Source organism: Vitis riparia, chromosome 11 (genome assembly GCF_004353265.1).
Source record: "Vitis riparia cultivar Riparia Gloire de Montpellier isolate 1030 chromosome 11, EGFV_Vit.rip_1.0, whole genome shotgun sequence".
NCBI classification, from domain to species: Eukaryota; Viridiplantae; Streptophyta; class Magnoliopsida; order Vitales; family Vitaceae; genus Vitis; species Vitis riparia.
In genome coordinates this window covers 13631959-13654847 of record NC_048441.1, presented here as the reverse complement: position 1 = coordinate 13654847, position 22889 = coordinate 13631959, and the positions used below count along the sequence as shown (strand labels likewise).

General features: G+C 35.3%; 3 protein-coding genes across 4 annotated transcripts; 1 reads left to right on the top strand and 2 right to left on the bottom strand.

The window, feature by feature from the left end:
• Positions 1-1129: 1129 nt before the first annotated feature.
• On the bottom strand, positions 1130-6590 carry LOC117925633 (actin-related protein 2/3 complex subunit 3). Its single transcript, XM_034844698.1, has 4 exons — positions 6313-6590; positions 4837-4945; positions 4479-4748; positions 1130-1519 (listed from the first exon to the last, which is right to left on the bottom strand). The coding sequence occupies exons 1-4, from the start codon at positions 6313-6315 to the stop codon at positions 1377-1379; spliced, it is 525 nt and encodes a 174-aa protein (XP_034700589.1). The 5' UTR covers positions 6316-6590; the 3' UTR covers positions 1130-1376.
• A 1698-nt stretch (positions 6591-8288) lies between these two features.
• Positions 8289-11665, bottom strand: LOC117924660 (monogalactosyldiacylglycerol synthase 2, chloroplastic-like). The gene is made up of 8 exons (XM_034843359.1): positions 11263-11665; positions 10276-10448; positions 9889-10050; positions 9658-9799; positions 9319-9543; positions 9151-9213; positions 8968-9042; positions 8289-8836 (listed from the first exon to the last, which is right to left on the bottom strand). Exons 1-8 carry the CDS (start codon positions 11521-11523, stop codon positions 8576-8578), a joined length of 1362 nt encoding a protein of 453 aa, XP_034699250.1. The 5' UTR covers positions 11524-11665; the 3' UTR covers positions 8289-8575.
• Positions 11666-15956: 4291 nt separating this feature from the next.
• On the top strand, positions 15957-22342 carry LOC117925636. Of its 2 annotated transcripts, XM_034844700.1 has the most exons (4): positions 15973-16044; positions 16904-16997; positions 19080-19436; positions 19672-22342. In XM_034844700.1, the coding sequence occupies exons 3-4, from the start codon at positions 19243-19245 to the stop codon at positions 22094-22096; spliced, it is 2619 nt and encodes an 872-aa protein (XP_034700591.1). In that variant the 5' UTR covers positions 15973-16044; positions 16904-16997; positions 19080-19242; the 3' UTR covers positions 22097-22342. The 2 variants fall into 2 exon arrangements, with proteins under 2 accessions (XP_034700592.1, XP_034700591.1); XM_034844701.1 differs by lacking the exon at positions 16904-16997 and having other exon boundaries at positions 15957-16044.
• Positions 22343-22889: the final 547 nt, after the last annotated feature.

The following is a 22889-nucleotide window of genomic DNA, read 5'->3' as shown; positions in this document are numbered from 1 at the left end:
AAATGAAAGCAACCAGTGAGTGCAAGTAAATGTTGAGAATCAGCCTTTTTCTTTTCTTTATACCAATTTAAGGTGTCCCCATCACCATCTTTCCATAAAAATCATACCTGGTTTTTTAGGCTTTGAGTTCACAAAATAAACATTTTTTGTTGTCTTCCCTTTAGACTATCAAGGAGAGAGAGAGAGGGGAAAGCATGATATCAATACTGCAAAAGCAGTTGTTCAATTGGCAATTTCAGGCAAAATAATCTCACTGAGTGTGAATCGGATCATGAAAAGAAACAACCATTACCTCTTTAATCACTATGGAAGTTCTGAAAACCAATGATAGAAAACAGAAAACAAAGTTGGGTAAAGATTTAGCTTATGCTAAATAAAGCAAGGATGGTGTCAAGAATCTTAAGGTACTCAGAAAGCTCTGTACCATCTTGTTGGACTGACAGTCCTCAGAAAAACCCCACTGCTGTGCAACTAATCAAAGGGCATGGCAAACGTGACAAAGATTCTCACCAAAAATAATAGAGGCGTGATGATTCTTCCTCATTGGTATGCAACTTAGAAAAAATAAGCTTCAAATGACATTATCCCCATGGTGTGCAACAAGCTAAGCTCACAACAAGGCAAGGGCATATCACTTTAAGCTCCCTGGTAACTTTACAGACATCTGCAAAGAACTGCCAAGATTGAACACCAACGAGTACTGTCAGCTATGTACTATGACTCCAATCACCTCCATAGGGTATTATCAAAATGGTAACAAGAAGCAAACCTCAATCAAGCTTCAATTGCAGTTCAATTCAACCACATAGGTATGGTGCTACATATGAACGATGCAGCATGCCAGAGGTTACACTTGGACCACCTTGAAGATGAAAACCACCTCAACATGCTTAAAAAATGTCAAGTTGCCTCAAATTACCAGGGAAAACAGACATGTTTGCTCCATCAGGGTCAGGCGATTGTGTCACTGTTCAAGGGGGAGCATTAAGCTATTATAGCTCAGAAAGCACTGAAGAGGTTAAAGATGATCCAAAAGAAAATAACTTGAAGATAATGCTCCCAGTTACATTTATCAATACAGGCCTCTTAATTGATGAAATAAGACAGTAGTAGAAAGAGAGACAACAGCTGACACAAACAAATAACCCCTCACACATTTTCTTGCACAATCAAATAAGCCCGACACATTTTCTTCTATTTCCTACATAAACAGTTGTGTGCTTTGAATGGCTCATGAGCTTCATCTTATTACCAAACATCCGCAACAAATATTGAAGACAACGGTTCTCTCATTGGGTAATTAATAACATCACAATTACATTCATCAAGTGCCTATATGGTCCTCGCATTTGTACAACCTCTACAAATAAATTGTTTTAAGGAACAATAATGTTCATGAATTTCCGCTTGGCAAATGCCAACCACCATTTATTTGGGGTCCCATTGGGTCTATATGCAACGCTCAGTAGTCTCCCACTTGTCTCCTCCCTTATCTGCTTCAGATAATTCCTGAATAGCTCTGTGTTCAATGATCACAAAAGTCAGAAAATTTTTAAAGTTTTGAAGTGTACTTGAACACTCAAGCACAGCACATCAGGCAGGCTATCATGCAAAGAGCCAAAAACCAAACGTTTTGCATGTCCCACCATATATCAATGTTCCTAAATATCAAATATAAACGTGTAAGTTTAAAGTGCCATTTTAGGTGCAACAGTAAAAGTAAGGAGCTGCCACTTGTGAAAGCGCAGGTTTGATCTGGCTTACAGCACTGTGCAAAAACACTAAAAGTTAGGACCGTATCCTACTCGCACCTACCAGGACTCTGCCTGGTGGAACCTGTACTACATAATGACCATAATACAGAAATATGAATTCTCAAATCAGAATCACAAGAGAACTTGGAATTTCCCCCCAGTGAGATATTTTGCTCAGGACCCATTTGATGGTGGATTAAAATTACCAAACACAACAAGCAGTACTTTGTGGAGAGCTGATATTTTGGTTCTAAGTCTTAAAGCTGCAAACACCATACTCCTAGAACCATTTTAGGAAACATAAGGCACAATAAATCATTTAACTTTGAGATTTCATGATATGATGATGACACAAGCAGCCCAATTCGGAAATTTATCAGAAGGTAGTTGCTGCAGGCTATGCTGTCCAAATTTTTTATGACAGTAAAAATACAGCGAAGTGGGAAAAACAAATAGAAGAGCATAAACAAGGAATACAAGTTTTTTTTATCACTATTAAACCCAGAGAATTTCCACCACTATTGGCCATTATATTCAAAGGCCATTGTAGCAGTTCAATCTTGTTGACAAGATATAAAAATTTATTTGCTATTATCTAAGTACATAACATAATTAACACCAACTGATTTAATATTGGAATCCTTGGTGTACAATCCTGCCTGAAAATGGGAAAAGGAGAATCTGTTGTGAAAGTTGTCAATTTTCAGAACACCCAACTTTATAGAACCACCATTTCAAATTTTCATTCTATGGAATATAAAACAATATAGTGTCTCGGTATCCAGCAATAACCAAATAATGGTAAGGCCTTCCACCTGTCTTGTATATTTAGATGGCACCCACTTTTCTTTTAGGTGCTTCTTAATATAATTACCTATAAGAGGGAGATAAAAAGCAATGATTGTTAGCAACAGGGAAACCACTGAAGCTGTTTACTACCAATAATTGCAATAATGGGAGACTACATAAGTGAGACCTGTTGGCAGGGTTAGTGCAAACTTTAGTGCAGTGCAGTGCAAAATCAGATGCCATCTCAACTTGGTTCACCAAAAGGGAGACTTTCCCCCCAATTTTACCTCCACCACTGTTGACACTCACAGACCAAGGTCTAAGAAAGAAAAACTCAGCTCTAAACAGTGCATCGCCAAGATCGTCAATGCCTTGGAACAGCATCAGCAATCAAGAAAAGAGCATAAAAGCCCTAGCTCTTGCAAAAACCTTTCCCCATAACCCTCACTTTTCAAGTTGTGACAACATCAAGTTACCCAAGGCCCTTTTGGTGACTCTACAACCAAGGACTTAAAGCCCAATGACTCCTCTCCCCTATCTCTCTCTCTCAGCCAAATGCAATTTTGAAGTTCTACATGGCCATTTTTTTTTTTTATTGCAGTTCCAATTGGAAAATTATTTTAGAGTCAATGAAAAAACGGCATCCAAACCTCATCACTAAAGACCAAGATAAGAAACTAGGTGATACATTGAGCCCCTAAAATTGAACGAGTAGCCGACGGTAGCTACTCAGTTGGTTTACACACGGCTGGAAGAGCTCCATCTTGCCAAGAAGTTTTCACAAATCAAGAGTCAACCTGGTTCCTATACAAACAACCATCAATAACACCCACCTTAGTGAGCAAATGCAGCTGGGGTATCCATAATCATGGCCTTTGTTTTGATGCAAATATATTTGTTTTCCACTAAAACTGTTGGAGAAAGCAATAGATTTTTTCTTAAAGGACTAACAGAAGGGGAGAACCTAATATTATTACAGACCGAATGCTTTATATAAGAGCTCCTTCTTCAGCAAGAGCCAACGACTCATTTTTTAACCTAGTGACTTAAAAGAATGAGGTTTCATATCACCCAAACTAGCCTATAGCATTAGAGAAATTGTTTCTCCATCAAGTCATGCATTGCAAGGTTGGAAGTATCTTTTAGGCTTCCCAAAAGCAAATGCATCAGAACAGTTAGCAGCCATTAGATCAGAACCATGATCAGCAAAAAGTCAGGACATAGCCTGAGGGTCTAGATTGATAAGAGAACATCAATGCAGATTTAACTTCACTGAACCAAGAAAATGAGGGTACCTAGGCTTGACACCTACTGTTAATGAAGATATAAATAGAAAAGTGTTACAATCATGGGGAGTGGGAAAAATGGAGCATTTCCAAGAACAGTTCCACGAAACAATTGGGCATGCTTGAGAACATAAAGGAAAAACAAACAAACAAAATGAAACAGAGATATTCAAGTTATAATCCTCACAAATCTACATATTTTACTGTTCATACAACAATCAACTTGATGAACATTGAGTGTATTCAAAGCATCCAAAAAACAACAATTGTTTCTCCCACTAAATTGTTGGTAAATCTAGTGTTTGGAACCAACAATTGTTACCACTTTTCTGATTTTGATGCATTAAGTGATATCTAGGATGATTTTTCTATTAATACATTTGGTTGTTTCTGATTAAAAAAAAAATATTGATATCTAGGTTGAAGCCACAAAATAGATTAAAGAGAATAAAAGACATGGCTCAAACTTTCACATGTTAAAGCTATTACAATGATCATCAAAGAAGCAAGCAACAAGAACTTTAGAATGTGATATTAACATGTTTTACAGAAAGTAAATTTTCAACACTCTTAAAATTTAAATAAGCTTTCTAGCATATGATATAATGCAGTTAATACTAAGGGGGAAAATGATAAGAAGGACATTTACCTGCTTCTGGTTGAGATAAAGGAAGGGCAAAAAGGCCAGGAAAAGGAAAACCTGACTCTCCAGGCACAGGGACCTTTTCCAAACCCAAGTTTATGATTGCCTTGGTTCCTTCAGCCAGAGTTCTACAGCCCTCAAGCCTCTTCAATGCCACATTGATGTAGAATGTCAGATAGATAAGGAGCTTATCAGCCGAGCTCTTGATATCAAAGTTTCTAAAAAAGACATTAGCGCGGAAAAATGTGATTGCCTCATCAACAATATCAGTCCTATCTGCAAAAAAATTATCTTAATGCCCGCATGAAGAAGAAAGTAAAACATGATGAGAAAAGTTGTAAGCCATAAATGACATAAGAGTAACCTTGATCTGAAACTGGGGCAGGACCCTTTATATGACTTTTTAAAGGAAGCAGAGGACACCCACAAGCTTTAGTGATTCCCTCATCATCAACGAAACTGGAGTGATGAACCTGCCATGAAAATATCAGTTATTCATGAGGCAATGTGAAAGTAAGGAAGCAGAAAAACAACTATAAAAACAATGAAATTGACAATGGCATGAGAAACATTATAGCAGTAACCAAAAGGCCTATTTTACCGAATTGGGATTGAACCACATTTTCAAGAATTCTTCAAACCCTTCCCCTTTTTTGACAAAAGGATCAATAAAGGCTGAAGCTAATTTTATTCTTCATCAATGCCCATATTTTGTTCACAAGGATAAATACCAGAAAAATCTATATATCATTCAAAATACAGATTTTGCCCAGGATCCCCAAGCAACTTACATTTAACATATTACAAGTGGGAGCGGTATTCCTACCCATCTAGCTATAGTGCTGATGGCAAATTGTAGATAAAATCATGGGATGAATTTATCATAATACAATAAAATGATAACAGTTCACAAGGCCATTCTAAATGATACAAACCTTAAAATAACAGCTTGAGAAGATATGAATCCTCCATCCACATTGCAAACCTTGCAGTCTGAACTCTAAAGATTAAAAGCCAGCCATGTTAATGGCCATAGTGAACACAAACCCCCTTGGAAGTACATTCATTCTCGATTAATTGTCTAAAATGTTCAGTTCTCATTTTTTATTTATGTCCAAAGGCGATGGAAAACACAATTTAAGTAGGACTCCCTCTATCCAACAAATCTGCCTAATCCTGATGAAGATGAAAATCCATCCTATGTGTAGTATTTCCTCTTATAAACTTTACTAGCTTTTGCTATTCATTCAATAAATTTATATAGATAAACTGAAATGCCATTAAATCAAAACTCCAAGAAAGAGTTGCAAATTCCTGTCAAGTGTTGTGGATTTTTGTGATGGTCGATATTGATTTCATTGAACGACTAAGATTGATCCCTACATTCCATTTGGATTTCAGAAATAGCAAAGAAAGAAAATACTGAAAAGCGTTTAAAAATGGATTCCTTCATCCAAGCTATTTTCAGCATTTTACTTCCCTTTCCTTCAATTGCAGGGTTTCAAAATCTGTAAGAAGGGATAGTAATCATGTTTTAGGGAATGGATTTTTTACTTGGGATATGAGAATGCAACTTTGTGTCCAAGGAAGAACTTGTGATTGGATGAAGCAGCTTTATAAACCCTAACCCTAATATACCAAAATTCATAGTCATCCTTGATAGAATTATCTACTAACCCACGTTCTCAACCACCCCTGTAGCATCTCATCAATGCAAAACAACAAAATCTAATTTTTCAAATCGTAAACCATCCTTACAACACAACCATGCACAACTTCCAAACAATACATAAAGAAGAAGAAGAAAGAAGGAGTGGGCATGAACAAAGAAAATTCATACCATTTTCCAAGAAAATTCTTGAGCTCCAGAATCAGGATTTCCCAAATCAAAAAATGATTATCCCCACAGATGGTTGGCAGGTGTAAAGAGAGTGGGTGGGTTGGTGATGCACGCAACCGCAAACGGTGTTGCTTTCAAACCCCCTATGCAGAATACCCTTTTTGCCCTCCAGTTGCAGCGCCACTTCTTATTCCGGTGGTCTACAGGCGAAAACGCCGCCGTTTCAGTCTTCTCCAGCTCCGATTTCGCCCTTAATCGACAAAGTGGTCGCCTCAATGATCGTCAGAGAATTTTTGGGTTATAATATTCAGGGAGTCAGACGGAGGAATTTCAAACGAAGTCGTTTCACATCAAACGGCGTCGTTTCAATGGCAAAGTACTTTAGTTTTACTGTACAACGGCCGGAGATTAAGCGTTAACTCCCACATTTAATTTTATGTTTTCCTGGTCTGCTAGAGAGTCAACAATTCTCATATTAATTGAAGTTGAATTTTGGTGGTGCTTATTAATGATTTTAAAAAAAATATGTTTATGTTTGGTTGTGGAAAATTTGAGAAAAAATATAAGGAAAGAAAATATAAAGGAAAAATAGAAAAAAATAAAAATAAAAATAAAAAAATAATTAAAAATGGATAAATTATTTTTATTTATTATTTTAAACTCATTTTACTTATTTTAACTCATCCAAGATTAAATAATTTAAAAATGCATCATTTTAAATTAGTTTTAATTATTATTTTTTTTTTTATATTTTTTATAAACAATCATTTTTTTTTTACATTTTTTTCCTTAATATTTTTCATGAATCAAATATAACCTTAAGTTACTCTCATTCTAAGGATATTATAAAAATTTTATTAAACATAAGTCAAAATAGAATTTTCATAAAATGTAATATTTTTTAAATTTTCATGTTTTTTTTTTTAAGTTATAACTTATGACTTTTTAGTAAAATTAGTTGAATGTATATAGAAATTTTTATTGAACTTAAAAAAAATGACTTTTCAAGATGACTAGATAAACCAAAAATGAAATTTTAGGAAATATTTATTTTTTTACTTAAATTTAAATGAAATATAATTTCAAATACAATTTAATAGTATTAAGTATTAAGTTGTTTATTTTTTTCACAACAAAGAGTTGAATGCACATATTTTAGTGTTTTTATTCAATTAAAAATGTTGATAAATAAGTTAAAAGTTAAAAAAAAATATGGCTGAAGTCTAAAGGAACATTTCATTTGGCATTGAGCTACAGAAAACAAACGTACCTTAGTGTTTAGAACCATGCATTACTCGAGACGCATTGGGATTAAGGAAAGAAAGTAATTAATATCCATTAATTATGGAACCACATTAAATATGGTGTAGCCTTCATGCAAGGGTTCCTAAGGCCTCTTTAGATGACAATTGCTAATGGCATGGGCATCTTTTTCAGCCCCCAACAAATATTCCCCGGTGCAATTCCAATGGACATGCAGATGGCAGCCACATTGAGTCTTTATGCCTCGTTTTTTATTGACCCCCTTCCATATCATAACTCAAACAACTGAAAAGGACCTCTGTTTTCTGTTGATGCCAGAAGACATACCGCACGTCGGCACATGCTCGACGTACGACAGTCTGGGATTATACTATGCTATTACGCCTTCATGGAACACAAATAAATGGCAAATACAGCTGGGCCTCTTGGCTTCCATGCATTGGACCTCAGCTCCATCTTGGATCTTGTGAGTTGTGACCCATGTTGAGTTCATCTCGAGGCAAATTCTTCTCCAAATTTTGGGATTTCCTTTTCCTCCCACCTGACTTCACTTTCTTGGCATTTCAAATGGGCCCATCAACCTCAACTGTCCTCATGTTTTGTTTATTTATTTTTTGCTGAACTTTGAAGCAACCTGGAGGAGATCATCTAAGGCAAGAAATATTTACGTCAGCTGACTTTTGAGCTGGAGTTTTTCATCATGGGCAATATAGTATTGGTGAGTTGCAGATTGATTAGGCAGCAAGATGGGATCACTGGGGGAAAAAAGATTGTATAGTACTGTAATATAGAATTACAGTATATCATTTTACACTGAGAATAATAACCTCTCTTCCCAGAAACACTCTGAAAAAAATTCCCAACCCTTCCAAACATCAGAGCTTGATAGCAGAAAATCTATGACTTGAGATTTTTGAGCACCAAGCGTCTGAGGTCAAAGAATAATATTAGCAAGACTAGCTGTACATGGGCACTAATCTAGATGTGCTAGTATGATTAATTAGATGATACTTGTGAAGGATGATGTCAACATATAGGGGATATTGGCTAAGGGCCCCCGTTGACATGCAAGTTCATGAATATCCTTCACAATATCGAACACGGCATTCGGTTGTGCTAGCTTGAGTGCATTCTCTGACATTCTCTTCAGTTCTTCTGTTTTGGTGCTGAACCATTCGGCCACGAGTTTGGCTGTTTCTTTTGAACTTCGGGTGAAGACGCCTGCACCATTGTCTACTACATATGGGACATTGCCCTTTTCCTAAGGATCCAAATGAAAGATAGAAGGATTAGAAATGAAGGTAAAGCTACCATATTGTTGTGTTTGAAGTAAATGCACGACTACAAAATTGTGATTAATAAGGGAACCGAAAGAGATCATTTTTCACTAACTTGTCCTGGAATGTAGTCGTTAAGGATAATTGGGAGGCCCCTGATCAATGCTTCTGCAATTGTGCCAGGTCCAGCCTATGAAAAGCCGAGAACCCATGGAAATCATCAGTCCAAGATGCTTGACAATATGAAATGGAAATAGTATGACAGGGATAATACCAAGACAGGGATCTCTTAACATACTTTTGTAATAATGCAGTCACAAGCTCCCATCCATTTCTCCATCTGGGTCTGAAACCCCTTGACCTATGTTGCAGGGAAAGGAAAAATTAGATGTCCACCAAGGAATACATGTAAAATTTTGTTTCGTCTTTGTATATTATGATTGGTTAAGCAAGCATATGTAATTACTTTGACTGGGATCTTCCAAGCGATGTCTTCTAGCGTAGAGGCTAGGACTTTATTACGACCACATATGACAATCAATTGTCCGATCGGTTTCCCTGATCCTTCATCTAACAATGATTCCCCAAGAGCTAATGCAGTCTTTTTAACAGGACCCATTCCTTCACCACCACCCATCAATAATACTGCAGGCAAGTGTGGGTCCATCTCTAGTTCGACTCTTAAATCATCCTTCAGTCAAGAGAAATGCAAGAACAAACAAAACCAGAGCTCTTTTCAACAAAGGCCAAACAGGAAACACAAAAAGAAACACTTCACTTTCGTTCAATAATCTCATGAATTCACCTTAGAGAGGACTGCACGGCAGAAGGATGGCCTGATGGGCAGGCCAAAAACACGAACTTGAGACTCTTCTAGGCCATCCAATAAAGACCGCTTAGCCACCTCCTCTGAAGGGCAGTAGCATCTACTGACCCCTGGGTGAAACCTGGATAATAGTTTCGATTTTATATGAAGTGAGCTCATATTATAAACATAGATGAAAAACAGCATCTCATAATGGGTTCATTAACTGACCATGTACGGTGGCAGGTATTGAGATCTGTTATAACCGTGACAAATACTACTTTCTTCTGAAGGCCTTGCCATTTGAGCACCCACAATGGAATATGCTGCATTAGAGGATGGACACTGATGATGATGTCTGGTTTATACTCCATTAAACCAGCCTCCACCTCCCTTGAACAAAATTATTTTAGTTAGGCATAAGCGAAATTGGTCAAAGAATCTTGTAACACTACAGAATTTTCAACATTTAATAGTAAGATTATTCTTTTTTATTGTGTATTGCGGATCCAATAAAGTACTATCCACTTTCAGGGAATATAAGTGATCATATACTAAATTATCTGCTGTTATACTAGGGGTGAAAATATATAGTTGGCATAGCAAAGACAAAGATACTTGGCATAGTAGGCGGCAATGGCAGCAAGATAGACAGAGTGTATCCATCGGGGAGAGGTACTATGAAATGCAACCTTCCAGAGCTGCACATGTCTGACCATGAACTTGTACGATCGCTCCATGTCGTTCAATGGCCAGCCTGTGTACTCTTTCCATACATCCTTCACAAAAATCTGAAATAAAGAAGATGTCATATGTGAGGAAAGGAAGGGAATTAATAAGAGAAAATGGAACTTCACATGTCATATAGGTTCACACTGCAAAAACTCCAAAAATTAAGGTATATGATATTGAATTTGGAGACAAATATTGTATTTTATGCTTCAAAAGAAGCTGAACTTCAGTAATGACTTAGAGGAACTTAATTTATAAAGTCTCCTCTTTCCCTCAAGCCACGAAACCAAAAACAAAAGGAAAGGCATGGAAAGATGGCAAAATCACAACCAACCTGAATTTGGAAGTAAGATGCAGAGAAGAGAACCATCAAAACTTAACCAAAACCTTTTCTTGTCAAACCTAAGAATTTGGCAGAACTATTTAGGGAGATGGTTGCAGAAAGATCATAGGACACGGAAGCATATATGGGAATTAATAAGAAAAAACAATAAAAGGCTGCCTGCCATTGATTCTAAAAATGGAAAGGACCTAAAATTGCACAGGAGGAAGACCCATGTCAACATTTGAGAGGTAGCACAGCAAGAAACATCATATTGTGGAAAAAACAAATGAAGAAGAAGCCAATTTGTAAGAAATACAAGGAAGGGGACAAAACAAAAGAAGAGTACAAGAAAAGCTTAATAAAAACAAATTTATGATATTTACATAATTTGGAGAGAGAAAAAAACCATAAAAGAAAATCATCTGAATTAAATCAAATATCATTAAAATCATAGAAAAACAGAGCAGGAGAAAAAACAAAAACAACTAGGCAAAAAGGCAAAACCAGAGGCAACCCATGGAGACCCAGAAGAGAATGGACCCAATTACCCTGTATTCATCTCCAAATTCCGACTGAAACGCGTCGCGAATGGCCTCGGCGGAAGCTCTGTGACCACCACCAGTATCGCTCATGAGGATCAACACATTCTTGGTTCTCTCAGCTCCAATCTGCACCAGCTCCATAGTCCCATCCTCGTCCATGCAACCATCGGAACACCTCCTGTGACCGCTCCCGTTGGAATACCCACCAACTTTCTGGAACACCGTCTCCGCGATAGACTTCCTCGGCGAAAGCAAAGACATCGCCATGTCCCTAAATCCCAATTCAAAGACCCAAGTCAAGCCCCAACGGTCGAATAGTGTGCGACGCCGGAAAATGATTTGTTCTTTTTTTTTTCAACCAAGAGAATAAGAGACAGGTTGGTGGAAGAGAATGGTAGAGAGAGGAGAGAGAAAGAGGAAGAAGTTTGAGGAGGGAGAGAGAAGGAGAGAGCCTGAGCTGGCGGAATGGGGTTTGAGGAATTTATAGCCGTCGGATTCGCATTTTGGTTTGGAATGTTCCAATGGTAAGATTCGAATCTTCACCTTGGTGCCCCTCAAGGCCTTAACTTCTTCGCTCCTTGTAACCTCACTCCAATCAAACTTCTTCATTAAATAAATAAATAAATGTAATCTTATGTAAATTAGTTTCAATAGTCCAATTGCTTTCCAGATATCGCCAAAAGTCCAAATAGCATGTAAATGGAAGCATGGGTGCATTCATATGTAACAAACCGACTAATGTGGATCCCATGATCAACATCGAATACTTTCTATGATCTTCAAGTTGAAGCTACCGACCTCTTAATAATCTAAAATCATGTATTTTAATACATATATAACCGCATTTTAATAAGCAAGAGGTATTATCATTAAACATATTCAGTCAAAACAATACATTCACGGGTCTCAATTAATATGACATTTCTCATTTTGCTTAAGTTATTAGAAAAGACTTTGTCAATCTTAAAAACATCAATTTTCAATATACTTAGAATAAAATTCTCAAAAAACGGGTTTTATTTATATTTATCATTATAATTTGCATATTTTTTTATGTTTTTTGTTCAACATAGGAGAAACAAATTTCCTATTATAATTTTTTTTAAGAAATATTAAAATTATTTTTATATTCTTACTTGTACAGGTAAACAATTAAATGACAAGGCTTAGAAATCATACTTAATAAGTAAGACATATGTAAGCATACTTAGTAAAAGAAATCCATTGATGTGGTCAATCCATACCACATTACCCATTTTGTTTAAGTTGGTGGAAAAAACTTTTTAAACACGCTATATTTCATCTCTTCAACAAGTTTAGTAATGAGCATAACGGCCCTATTGTTCCGATGGAGAGAAGAACCTATGATTAGCTTTTCGGGAAATTTCCAAACGAACAATTTCAACGAAATCTTTCAATTTCTTATTTTACTATGTTCAACTCTATGTATTCCTCTATCCGTAGAGTACATTGAATGTACAGAAATGGCTATGCATCACTTGAAAAATAAATATAAGTTTTAATATATTTGAATAAAATTTGTAATCTACTATGTTTCATAATAATTTATACAAGTACTATGAAAGAGGAAAAACCCTTTTCTTTCAAGGAACAGATTTCTAATTCCCTTTTAGTTTAAAAAAGGAGGATAAATGGACAAGGAGGCCACTTATAATTTAAATAGAGCAAATAATGGAAGGAAAAGAGAGGAGGAGAAGAATCATTTTCAGCTGTCATGACTCATATGTGGGGTTCCACTCTCTGTCTATGTGAACGAATGATAGAGAATTGGAGCCAGTGGAGCTGGCGACTGCGCCAAGTCAACCGGTCGCCCGTCCTTTGTGTGGAAGCTAGCTGAATTAGATTGTTGCAGCCGTACAAGATCCACCTTTTTAGGAGTCTTCTTCATTACTTTTCTATGGATAGTTTTGAGTTGGATGATGCTATAACTAATTCACTATAGGCCAGATGTTGCTTCTCACTTCTCCCCGGTTGCCCTCATGAATCTTTGGCTTTGAAATCAAGTCACTTCTCTTTGATATATCCTATGGGATAGGATAGGAGAAAAAACATTGCGTATAAGTATGAAATTCTTTTAATTTTATAAACATATTTTAAAATCACGAGAATCTTTTGACTAAACAATATTTATATGGTTATCACAAGTCGTTAAAAATAGTATCGAAATCGATTTTTATGATTTGTTTAATCCCGTGAAGAATGTCTTTCTTTTTAAAAAAAAAAAAAAAATTTCTAATATTATATAAATATGAACTCTTTTCACCCTTACAAATATGTTTTATTTTTTGCTTTGGGCTTACATGATTGGGAGTAGGGATGGCAACGGGGCGGGTTTTTTCGGGTACCCGCCCCGCCCCGCCCCTAATGGGACGGGGTTAAAATTTATTAAACGGGTTTGGGATTTTTTTTTAAAACCCGGGGCGGGTTCGGGGCGGGTTCGGGTATTGCCCCCACCCCGCCCCGCCCCGTTTACATATAAAATTAATTTTAAAAATTAATTTAATTTAATTTTAAAATTAATTTAATTTAAAATTTAATTTTAATATTTTTAATATATAGATAATAATAAATTTTTTAATAAAATAAGTTATAAAAAATATAATAATTTTATTATTTATAAAATATATTTATTTTAATGTAATTAAAAAATTTTAAAGTAATAAAAAAAAAAAAAAAAAAAAAGCTAAACGGGGCGGGGCGGGGCGGGTATGGGATTCCCATACCCGCCCCGCCCCGCCCCGTTTATTTTTTTAAATGGGACGGGGATGGGAATTGGTTTGCTAAACGGGGCGGGGTTGGGATAGGGGCGACCCGTCCCGAACCCGCCCCGTTGCCATTCCTAATTGGAGTGTTACAATATTGCTAATTTTCTTTTTTAATTTCAAATTCAAGTATGATATTTAAGTTGTGCACGTATCTCAATTTATTTGAATACTCCAAAAATTATGAATTTGGATCTTTTACCTAAAGTATTAACACATTTTTAGGGCTAAACAAAATAATAGGGGCTAAAAAATGTGATTGAATTACGTAAATGTTATATATTTTTAAATCTTAATATTTCAATAAAAATAAACTCATGTAATTTTTTTCCACGTGTGCTTAAAAATCAAATAGAATTTTAATATTAAATTTTTTTATATATATAATAACACTTTTTCAAAAAATGTTAAGATATAAAAGTTATACTTACCAAACTTAAAATTATAACTTTAAATACATATAATGAAATCCACCATTGAATAATGATACAAATAAATAAAATCAAAGCATAAGATACAATAAATATAAATGAATAAAAGTTTGAAATAAACTTGATTGTTGTGACTTTTGTACTAAAAATGTATCTTTAATAAGTTGTCTTTATTCTAAAAATAGAAAATGATAAAAAATTCTTTTGTACTTATATGATAATGGTTATTAATAAAAATGGATGTTACACTAATTTTAAAAATAATATCTAAAGGTATTGGATAAATTTATAATTTTTATATGAAATTTATTACATATTTATATAAAAATTATTATTATTTTATATTTTAAAAGTAAAAAAATAGTACATGTATGAATTGCTTATTTAGTTGAATTATATAATTATCATGTCCTAAGAAAGACACATAAATTGTCATAATCTATGGTTTTAAGATAGTAAGGACATGTTTGATAAATATTTTTTTAAATAATTTTTAAAAATTATTCTAATAACATTTAGTAAAACAAATATCTATTTGGGAATAAGAAATATTTTTAATAAATTTTTTATGTTTTAAAATATGATAAAATAAATTTTATGTACAGTATTTTATTTTTAATTTATATAATTATTTTTTTAAATAATCCATTTTTTAATTATCAAATGTGTTTTTGGGATCTGACACAATATTGAAGAAGATATATCAATGAACTGGTAGTTGAAACTGAGCCCTCCTAGGAAAGAGGAAAAAATCCAACCCTTTACTACTGGGCCAACATGCCTCTACTGAATAATTAGACCTATATTTTATTTCAGACCTAAATTTTATATATGTTTTGAAAAATAAAATATTAAATAAAATTTTAATAAATACATTATTTTCATTTATTTATTTATTTTTAAATTTAATTTAATTTATTATTTAAACACAAAAATCATGAATTAAATACAAATATAATAATTATACATTTATTATAAAGTAGATAAATTATCATTTTAAAATTAAATATTTTTTCAAAATCAATAAATTATCATAATATTAAATGTATTTTTAAAATCTTTTATCATTATTATAAATTATATTATTCATATATCAATTTCTTTATATCTTAATTATAATATATCTATTATTATTTTTTTATAAATTTTTTACTATTTTTATGAATTTTAATTAATTTTTGTTTCTCTAATATATTATGATATATCCATAAAATCGATATTTTTATACTTAGTCAGTAATTGCTAATTTGATTATATAAAAAAATAAATAAAAACGTAATGACGTGGAAATACAACATCATCAGTTTCTGTGCCACGTGGCGAGCAGGGAACTAGGTTTGGACAAAAAACAAAACCTGCCACCTCTAGTCCAAGTTAGCATCCACCTCGTCTGAGTCCGAATTCTCCACAAATTCCCAAACAGGCCCCTTTCTAATATTTTTTAATATTCCAACATACCCCAATCTCAATACTTATTTTTCCGACACGCCCTTCTCCTCGTTTTCCCCTTTTTGCCCTAATTCCGAAAGGCCCCAAACTCTAGGGTTTCCGTCCACATGCACCACCGGCTTCTGGTAAGACCTCCATCTCTGTCCTAACAACTACGGTTTCAAGGCTATTCCTTTTCTCGTAAATTCATTGGGTGTATTCTCCGCATACTTTCATTTCTCATATTCAAGCGGGGTTGAATGATGTAGTTTTGATTTTTCGAACGTTGCTCGATGGTAGAGTGATAATGTGGGGTTCTGTTGTCATGTATTGAACACTAAATTCCATGCGTTGTTGGAAAATATGTTTACTGATTAGATGATCATACAGAAATTTATGGACTTGCTTATTGAACTGTTTTCAGTTGATAGTGTTCATCCATGGATCGTTTTGGCTTCTTTCTCTCTTTCTTTTTATCTTATTTTGTTTAATATGTGGGGAGTTTTGGTTGTAATCATTGCAAATAACTGAATTCAGTGGTGATTTTGATATGAAGTGAAAGGACTGCCTTTTTTATAGTGACATACTATGTTAGTGTAGCTTGGAAGCCATGCTTGGAGGAATAAAGGGGTAGTCAATTGTTTGTACTCGTCTTTTCTTTTTGTTTCGGAAAGTAAATTTAATTTAATTCATTATTGCAATGAGGAACAGATCATGTGAGCATAAGTGAGATTGAATTGGCCTATTTAGCCCAATAATCACATCAGAGAATCAAGTTATGAAAATCTGACATGGAGCAGGATACACCAACGGCCAGTTTGCCACTAAAGAAATGATATTAGGACATTCATGCTAGGGCTAAGTTTTTGTGAAACAGGCAAATATTTAATGGAGATGTGTGGGGATTTACAAGAGGAATAGAAAATTTTTTGAATTTGCTCAGCAGTTATAGTCAGAAATGTTATATTATTATATTTTGTTTTTTGAATTCATTTCTTTTTGCAGGTTCATTGAAGTTGATGGAGTTTCGATTACTGTTTTTTGGTGTAGAAGTGATCTCTAATCTTGTTTGCTGTATATATGATTACTTATAGCTAATGTACATACTTCTCTACGAACCGATGGTTTAGCTTGATCAATTGGTGCCAACTCGTTAATCATATAATATATTGTTTTCCTTTTCATTTTTTCATATTGCCTACTTTATTGTGTAGTATATCAACTTATTTTCTTGCATATTTGGTAAAAGTAGAAAATACATATAGTTATATGAAATGCTTACACATTGCAAGAATTTAAGCTTATCAATATGTAGCCTTTTGAGTGAAATATATTAGGGGAAAACCAAGGAAATGTATAGAAAGCAAATGTATGGCTTATTTCTATAAAATATGCATGTAAATGTTGAAGAATAGAGAAATTTAATGAAATAGGACAGCAAACATGAGAAATAGATAACATATTTCTATAATCCATAAGTAAATATTGAATAATGCATAGATTCATTATAAAATCCACAAGCTAGGTGTACGCTTGGATACACTTTATGTTCTTTGTTTTTAAAATCAGAAACTTTCTATATAAAAGCAGAGCATCTTGTACCTATTATGTTTTTTAAAAATCACTTTTAGAAATTTTAGAATTTGAGGTAGTAAAAAAATTTTTATACCACAAATTTTTTTAAACAGTTTTTGAAACCATTATTTTTTCAATATAAGTTTGTAAGAGTTCTCGTATTTTATATAAGAGTTACTACCATTTTCTGATTTTAAAAATATAAAATAGGAAGTGTATCCAAACAAAGACTAAATTTTCTAATACACAGTTTTATTCTGAAAGTTCCTAGTTTCAAAGAGTACCCAACCAACATGCAAACAAGAAACAATGTTTTAACATTCCAAGTTCATCATTTTCCCCTCAATTCAAAAGGGGGAAAAAGTTCACTCTTGGTTCTTTAAAACTATTCAGATAGTAAAAGATGCATGTGTCATTTGTTTCCTGTAATATACCATATGTATCCTGCTGTATGTCATAAGTTTTGAAAACTATGCTTTCCCTATGAAAAACTTGCTATTATGAATTATCTTAAATTGGGAGAAAAATCAAAGCAGAGATGTCTACAATGTGATGTTCTCTGCTTGTCACCAGAGTTCTATGAAGTATTTTACTTGTACCAATCTTTCCAAATATGACCTAGTTCATTTAGGATCTTGCTTCCTATTCATGTGATGAGTCAATTTCTTTGATCAAATTTCATTTTTGCCATGTATTTTGGTGATCAGCTATTAGCTTTTGCTAACCAGTTTTGTCTTGATTCAATTTGCATCATATATTTTGGTTACCATTACCATCATCTGATTGGTTTCACTTATACCTTAATTTTTCAATTGAAAACCTGTCATTGCCATCATGAGATAAAGCTAGTTAGTTGAGAAGATTCACATGTTCTTGAATGAGATCCTGATGCCATAAAACTTGATTGTTGGGTTAAGGCTTCATTGCAAGGATAAAGTACTATTTGAGGTGCTTTTTATCTATTGCAAGAATGTGGACAGGGGTCAAAAAGTGCACATCCCTTGTTTGCATTCAGTGGCAGTTTCATTCATCTGGTGTTTAAAGAAATTTTAATAAAGAAGTGCCTTTTATTGGGCATTGGGATCATGGAAATTGAATAATTCATCCTATTGAAATCCATTTTGTTTTTTAAAATATATAATTAGTTGTTAAGAACATCTATATGTATTTATTTGGTTGTTTCTTTACTATTGGTTCGAGATGAATTAAATTACATTAGACAAATTCATTTTTTTTTTCTTGTGGTGGAGGTAATGTCATGTCTCCAATTTTCCTATTTCCCCTTTTTTTGTTAATAAATAATTTAGAATTTCCTTTAGTGCATCCCATATTTTATTGCCTCTAACAAATTGCGTTATAGTACAGAGTGAATGATTCAATTTTGATGGGACACACCCAATTCACCCCTTGATCAATATCTTCTTTGATAGAGCTAAACTATAATGTAATATTGTGTAATTGGCATTTAAATACATGCTCATTGTTAGCAACAGAATAGAACAAGCAGTTGATTTAGAGTTCAGCTATCAAGATATGCTGAATTATTTGGCCATTTAAGAGCTTGACTAATAACATGGTGTTTTTTGGTTTCCTATTCAATCCCCAGAGTTATTTATGATGGGAAGGGGAAGCTTATATTAATTTGTCAGTCCGGTGGTGAGTTTGTAACAAATGACGATGGGTCCTTGTCATATACTGGAGGAGAGGCACATGCAATAAATATCAATCATGAAACATTTTTCGATGATCTCAAGTTGAAATTAGCTGAAATGTGGAATTTGGAATACCAATCCTTGTCGATCAAGTACTTTCTTCCTGGAAACAGGAAAACTCTGATCACTTTATCCACTGACAAAGACCTGAAGAGGATGATAGGTTTCCATGGGGATTCAGTAACAGCAGATGTTTTTGTTATGGGAAGAGAGGGTTTTGATAGTCATGCTCTGAACATCCATGCTTGCAGGTATCTCTCTCTCTGTTGCCAGGAACCCAGATAATACCGTCATATTTGTTTTGTACCAGAATTACTGAGTTTTGGATTTGTTGAAAATCACTACCCAACACGTCATGGTAAAAAGGGAGCTGTTGCAATGCCCTGCTGTACTGTGATCTAGTGCATAGTGATTGGTGATAGGCTGGTAATTGCATTTATTTTGTGATGGGTACTCGAATTCAATCACATTGTTTAATACTTGCAGGGAAAGTGGGATAAAACTGGCTGAGACGGTAAACCATATTGCTGTCTCCATGATGCCGGCTGTAGCACCTCAACCTTTTGCAATTGCTCCTGTTTCTCTTGGTGTAATGCCTTCTGGTGCCTTTCCTATTGATCCTGTTACAGTTGTTACAGATGTAGCATCCCCAGACACTACTACAACAGTTGCTCATGCCGCTGTGACCGTCAGCCCAGTTGCTCCTGCAACTTTTCCTGTATCAACAGTTGCTGACTCTCTAACTGCTGTTGATGCAACTGCCCAAAGTCTCAATGGAATTAGTACTACTGCAAACCCTTTTGCTGCCTTTACCATCACTGGTGATCCAAGTGCTGCTGCCCCAACCCCAACTGCCCCTGTTGTTATTCCTGCCACAGATGCAACTGCTCACGGCTCGGCCATCTTAGATATAACCTCAACCCCAGCAGACACTGTTAAGAAGCGAAGACGGACTGCATCCTGGAAATTTGGTGCCAATGGTCCTACTATTGTTTCTGTCACTGATGATGTTGGGGGGAAAAAAAGAACTGCATCTCGGAAAAAAAATTCCCGAAGTCAGAATACTGTTCCAGTAGCTGATAATGTGGAGCAGCAACAAGAGAATGGACCCTGGAAAGATGACTTCAATGGTTCCTCTAGTCTTGTCGCATCTGATGATGTTCCACTGGAAAAATTAGTTGCATCATGGAAAGATGGCATTACCGGTGTTGGCCAGGAATTCAAAAGTGTCTATGAATTTCGTGAGGCGCTGCAGAAATATGCAATTGCACATCGCTTTGTTTACAGATTAAAAAAGAATGACACTAATCGAGCAAGTGGCAGATGTGTTGCTGAAGGCTGTTCTTGGAGGATCCATGCATCTTGGGTACCAGCTGCACAATCGTTTAGGATAAAAAAGATGACCAAGTCACACACATGTGGAGGACAATCCTGGAAGTCTGCTCATCCTACGAAGAATTGGTTAGTGAGTATCATAAAGGATAGGTTACGAGATACTCCACATCACAAACCCAAGGATATTGCAAAATGCATTTTCCAGGACTTTGGAATTGAATTGAACTATACACAAGTATGGCGTGGAATTGAGGATGCCAGGGAGCAACTTCAAGGTTCGTACAAAGAGGCATATAATCTGTTGCCCTGGTTTTGTGAGAAGTTGGTGGAGACAAATCCTGGTAGTGTTGCTAAGCTTTTAATCAATGATGACAAAAGATTTGAACGCCTTTTTGTGTCCTTTCATGCCTCATTACATGGTTTCCGGAATGGATGTCGCCCCCTTCTTTTCCTTGATGCTACCTCTCTAAAATCAAAATACCAAGAGATTTTATTGATAGCTACTGCAGTGGATGGTAATGAAGGATTTTTCCCAGTAGCATTTGCTATTGTAGATGTGGAGACTGATGATAATTGGCTATGGTTCTTAGAGCAGTTGAAATCTGCAATATCAACATTACAACCGATGACCTTTGTCTCCGATAGAGAGAAGGGCTTAAAGAAATCTGTGCTTGAGGTATTTGAGAATGCCCATCATGGTTACTCCATATACTACCTTATGGAAAACTTCAAGAAAAACTTGAAGGGTCCATTCCATGGAGATGGAAGGGGTTCTTTGCCTATCAATTTCTTGGCTGCTACCCATGCTATCCGACTTGATGGTTTTAAGAAGTTCACTGAGCAAATTAAACGGGTTTCTTCAAAAGCATACAACTGGGTCATGCAAATTGAGCCAGAGTGCTGGACAACTGTATCATTTGAGGGTGAGCACTACAACCAGATTACAGTAGATGTTATTCATGCATATATTAACTTGATAGAGGAGGTGCGAGAGTTACCTATAATACAGAAGATAGAGGCGCTAATATGTATGATAATGGAGTCGATCAATACCTGTCAAACAGATTCGAGTACGTGGTCTTCACAGCTTACTCCATCTAAGGAGGAAAAACTACAAGATGAAATTATAAAAGCTCACAGCCTTAAAGTGTTATTCTCTACTGATACCCTATTTGAGGTCCATGATGACTCCATTAATATGGTGAATATTGATAGCTGGGACTGTAGTTGCCTGCAGTGGAAAGCAACAGGGCTACCTTGCTGCCATGCGATTGCCGTCTTCAATTGCACAGGAAGGAGTGTATATGATTACTGTTCCAGATACTTCACTCTCAATAGCTTCCGGTTGACATATTCGGAATCAATAAACCCTTTGCCTAGCATCATCAAGTCTTTGGATAATGAAGAAGCTGCTGCATTGCACACTCTGAATGTGCTTCCTCCTTGTATATTGCGGCCATTGAGCCAGCAGAAGAGGAAAAGGGTCAAAACAGAAGAGGTTATGAGAAGGGCAGTTTCCTGCACCAGATGCAAGTTAGCTGGGCACAACAAAGCTACGTGCAAGGCAACCTTATAGGTCTGATCTGTTTCTTTTTTGTATGTTTTATACTGTACAGGCTTCATAACTATTTAGATAGTGATGTACCATAACAACTTGGATGTGTTGTCCATTGCCCTTCATGCCCCTTCATTATAGTCTGATGTTCAAATCTCAAGTTCCACCCATGTGTATCTAAATTCATTTGTAAACTTTTGACCACCCATATTCCTGAAATATGTTTCAAGGATATTGTTAATAAGAAGCAAATTTATGTGTTCAGAATTTCTTGTGAACTTCATGGTTGATTGTTGTTGTCAAAGGACTTAGAACTTGGAGAATGCAGGCCATTTGGTGTCAACTACGTATAGCTCTGGAAAAGTCACATCCCAGTGGGCCTTGTAAACATCAATCACAAAGAACTTCACAGGAAATCCCAGACTCTGTAAGAGAATGTACCTGCATCTGAAATCTAGTGTAACAGCAGTTAGGTCTCAAATACAAAATCACTGCAGTTTATGTGGTCTCAAGGAGTGTACGGACCGTTGCCAACAGTGAGGCAGTGGGTTTGAGATTGCAAATATATGGCATTGCATCCTTGCTCAACACCCCAAGGACACCAGCAATGGATGGATGATTTGATCTGAGGCTGTGGTCGAGTAAATTCGTTGGATAGCGTAGAGGATAAATGGAATTCCATTGTGGGTAGTAGATGTCTTTTGAAATTACTTCAAAACTAAATTTTGGTTTATCACAATACAATATACTTAGCAAGGTATCATTTTCCACTTACGTACACAACCATGCATGTTTCCAAACATTATACAAAGCC

Coding starts and splice junctions, on each gene's coding strand:
- LOC117925633 (XM_034844698.1), bottom strand. Junction 4,749..4,836: donor TGCCCCAGTTTCAGATCAAG/GTTACTCTTATG, acceptor ATTTTTTTGCAG/ATAGGACTGATATTGTTGAT. Junction 1,520..4,478: donor TTTATCTCAACCAGAAGCAG/GTAAATGTCCTT, acceptor CATTGAACACAG/AGCTATTCAGGAATTATCTG.
- LOC117924660 (XM_034843359.1), bottom strand. CDS start 11,523: ATGGCGATGTCTTTGCTTTCGCCGAGGAAGTCTATCGCGGAGACGGTG. Junction 9,544..9,657: donor GCCGTGCAGTCCTCTCTAAG/GTGAATTCATGA, acceptor TCTTGACTGAAG/GATGATTTAAGAGTCGAACT. Junction 9,043..9,150: donor GTGACTGCATTATTACAAAA/GTATGTTAAGAG, acceptor GGCTTTTCATAG/GCTGGACCTGGCACAATTGC.
- LOC117925636 (XM_034844701.1), top strand. CDS start 19,243: ATGTGGAATTTGGAATACCAATCCTTGTCGATCAAGTACTTTCTTCCT. Junction 19,437..19,671: donor CTGAACATCCATGCTTGCAG/GTATCTCTCTCT, acceptor TAATACTTGCAG/GGAAAGTGGGATAAAACTGG.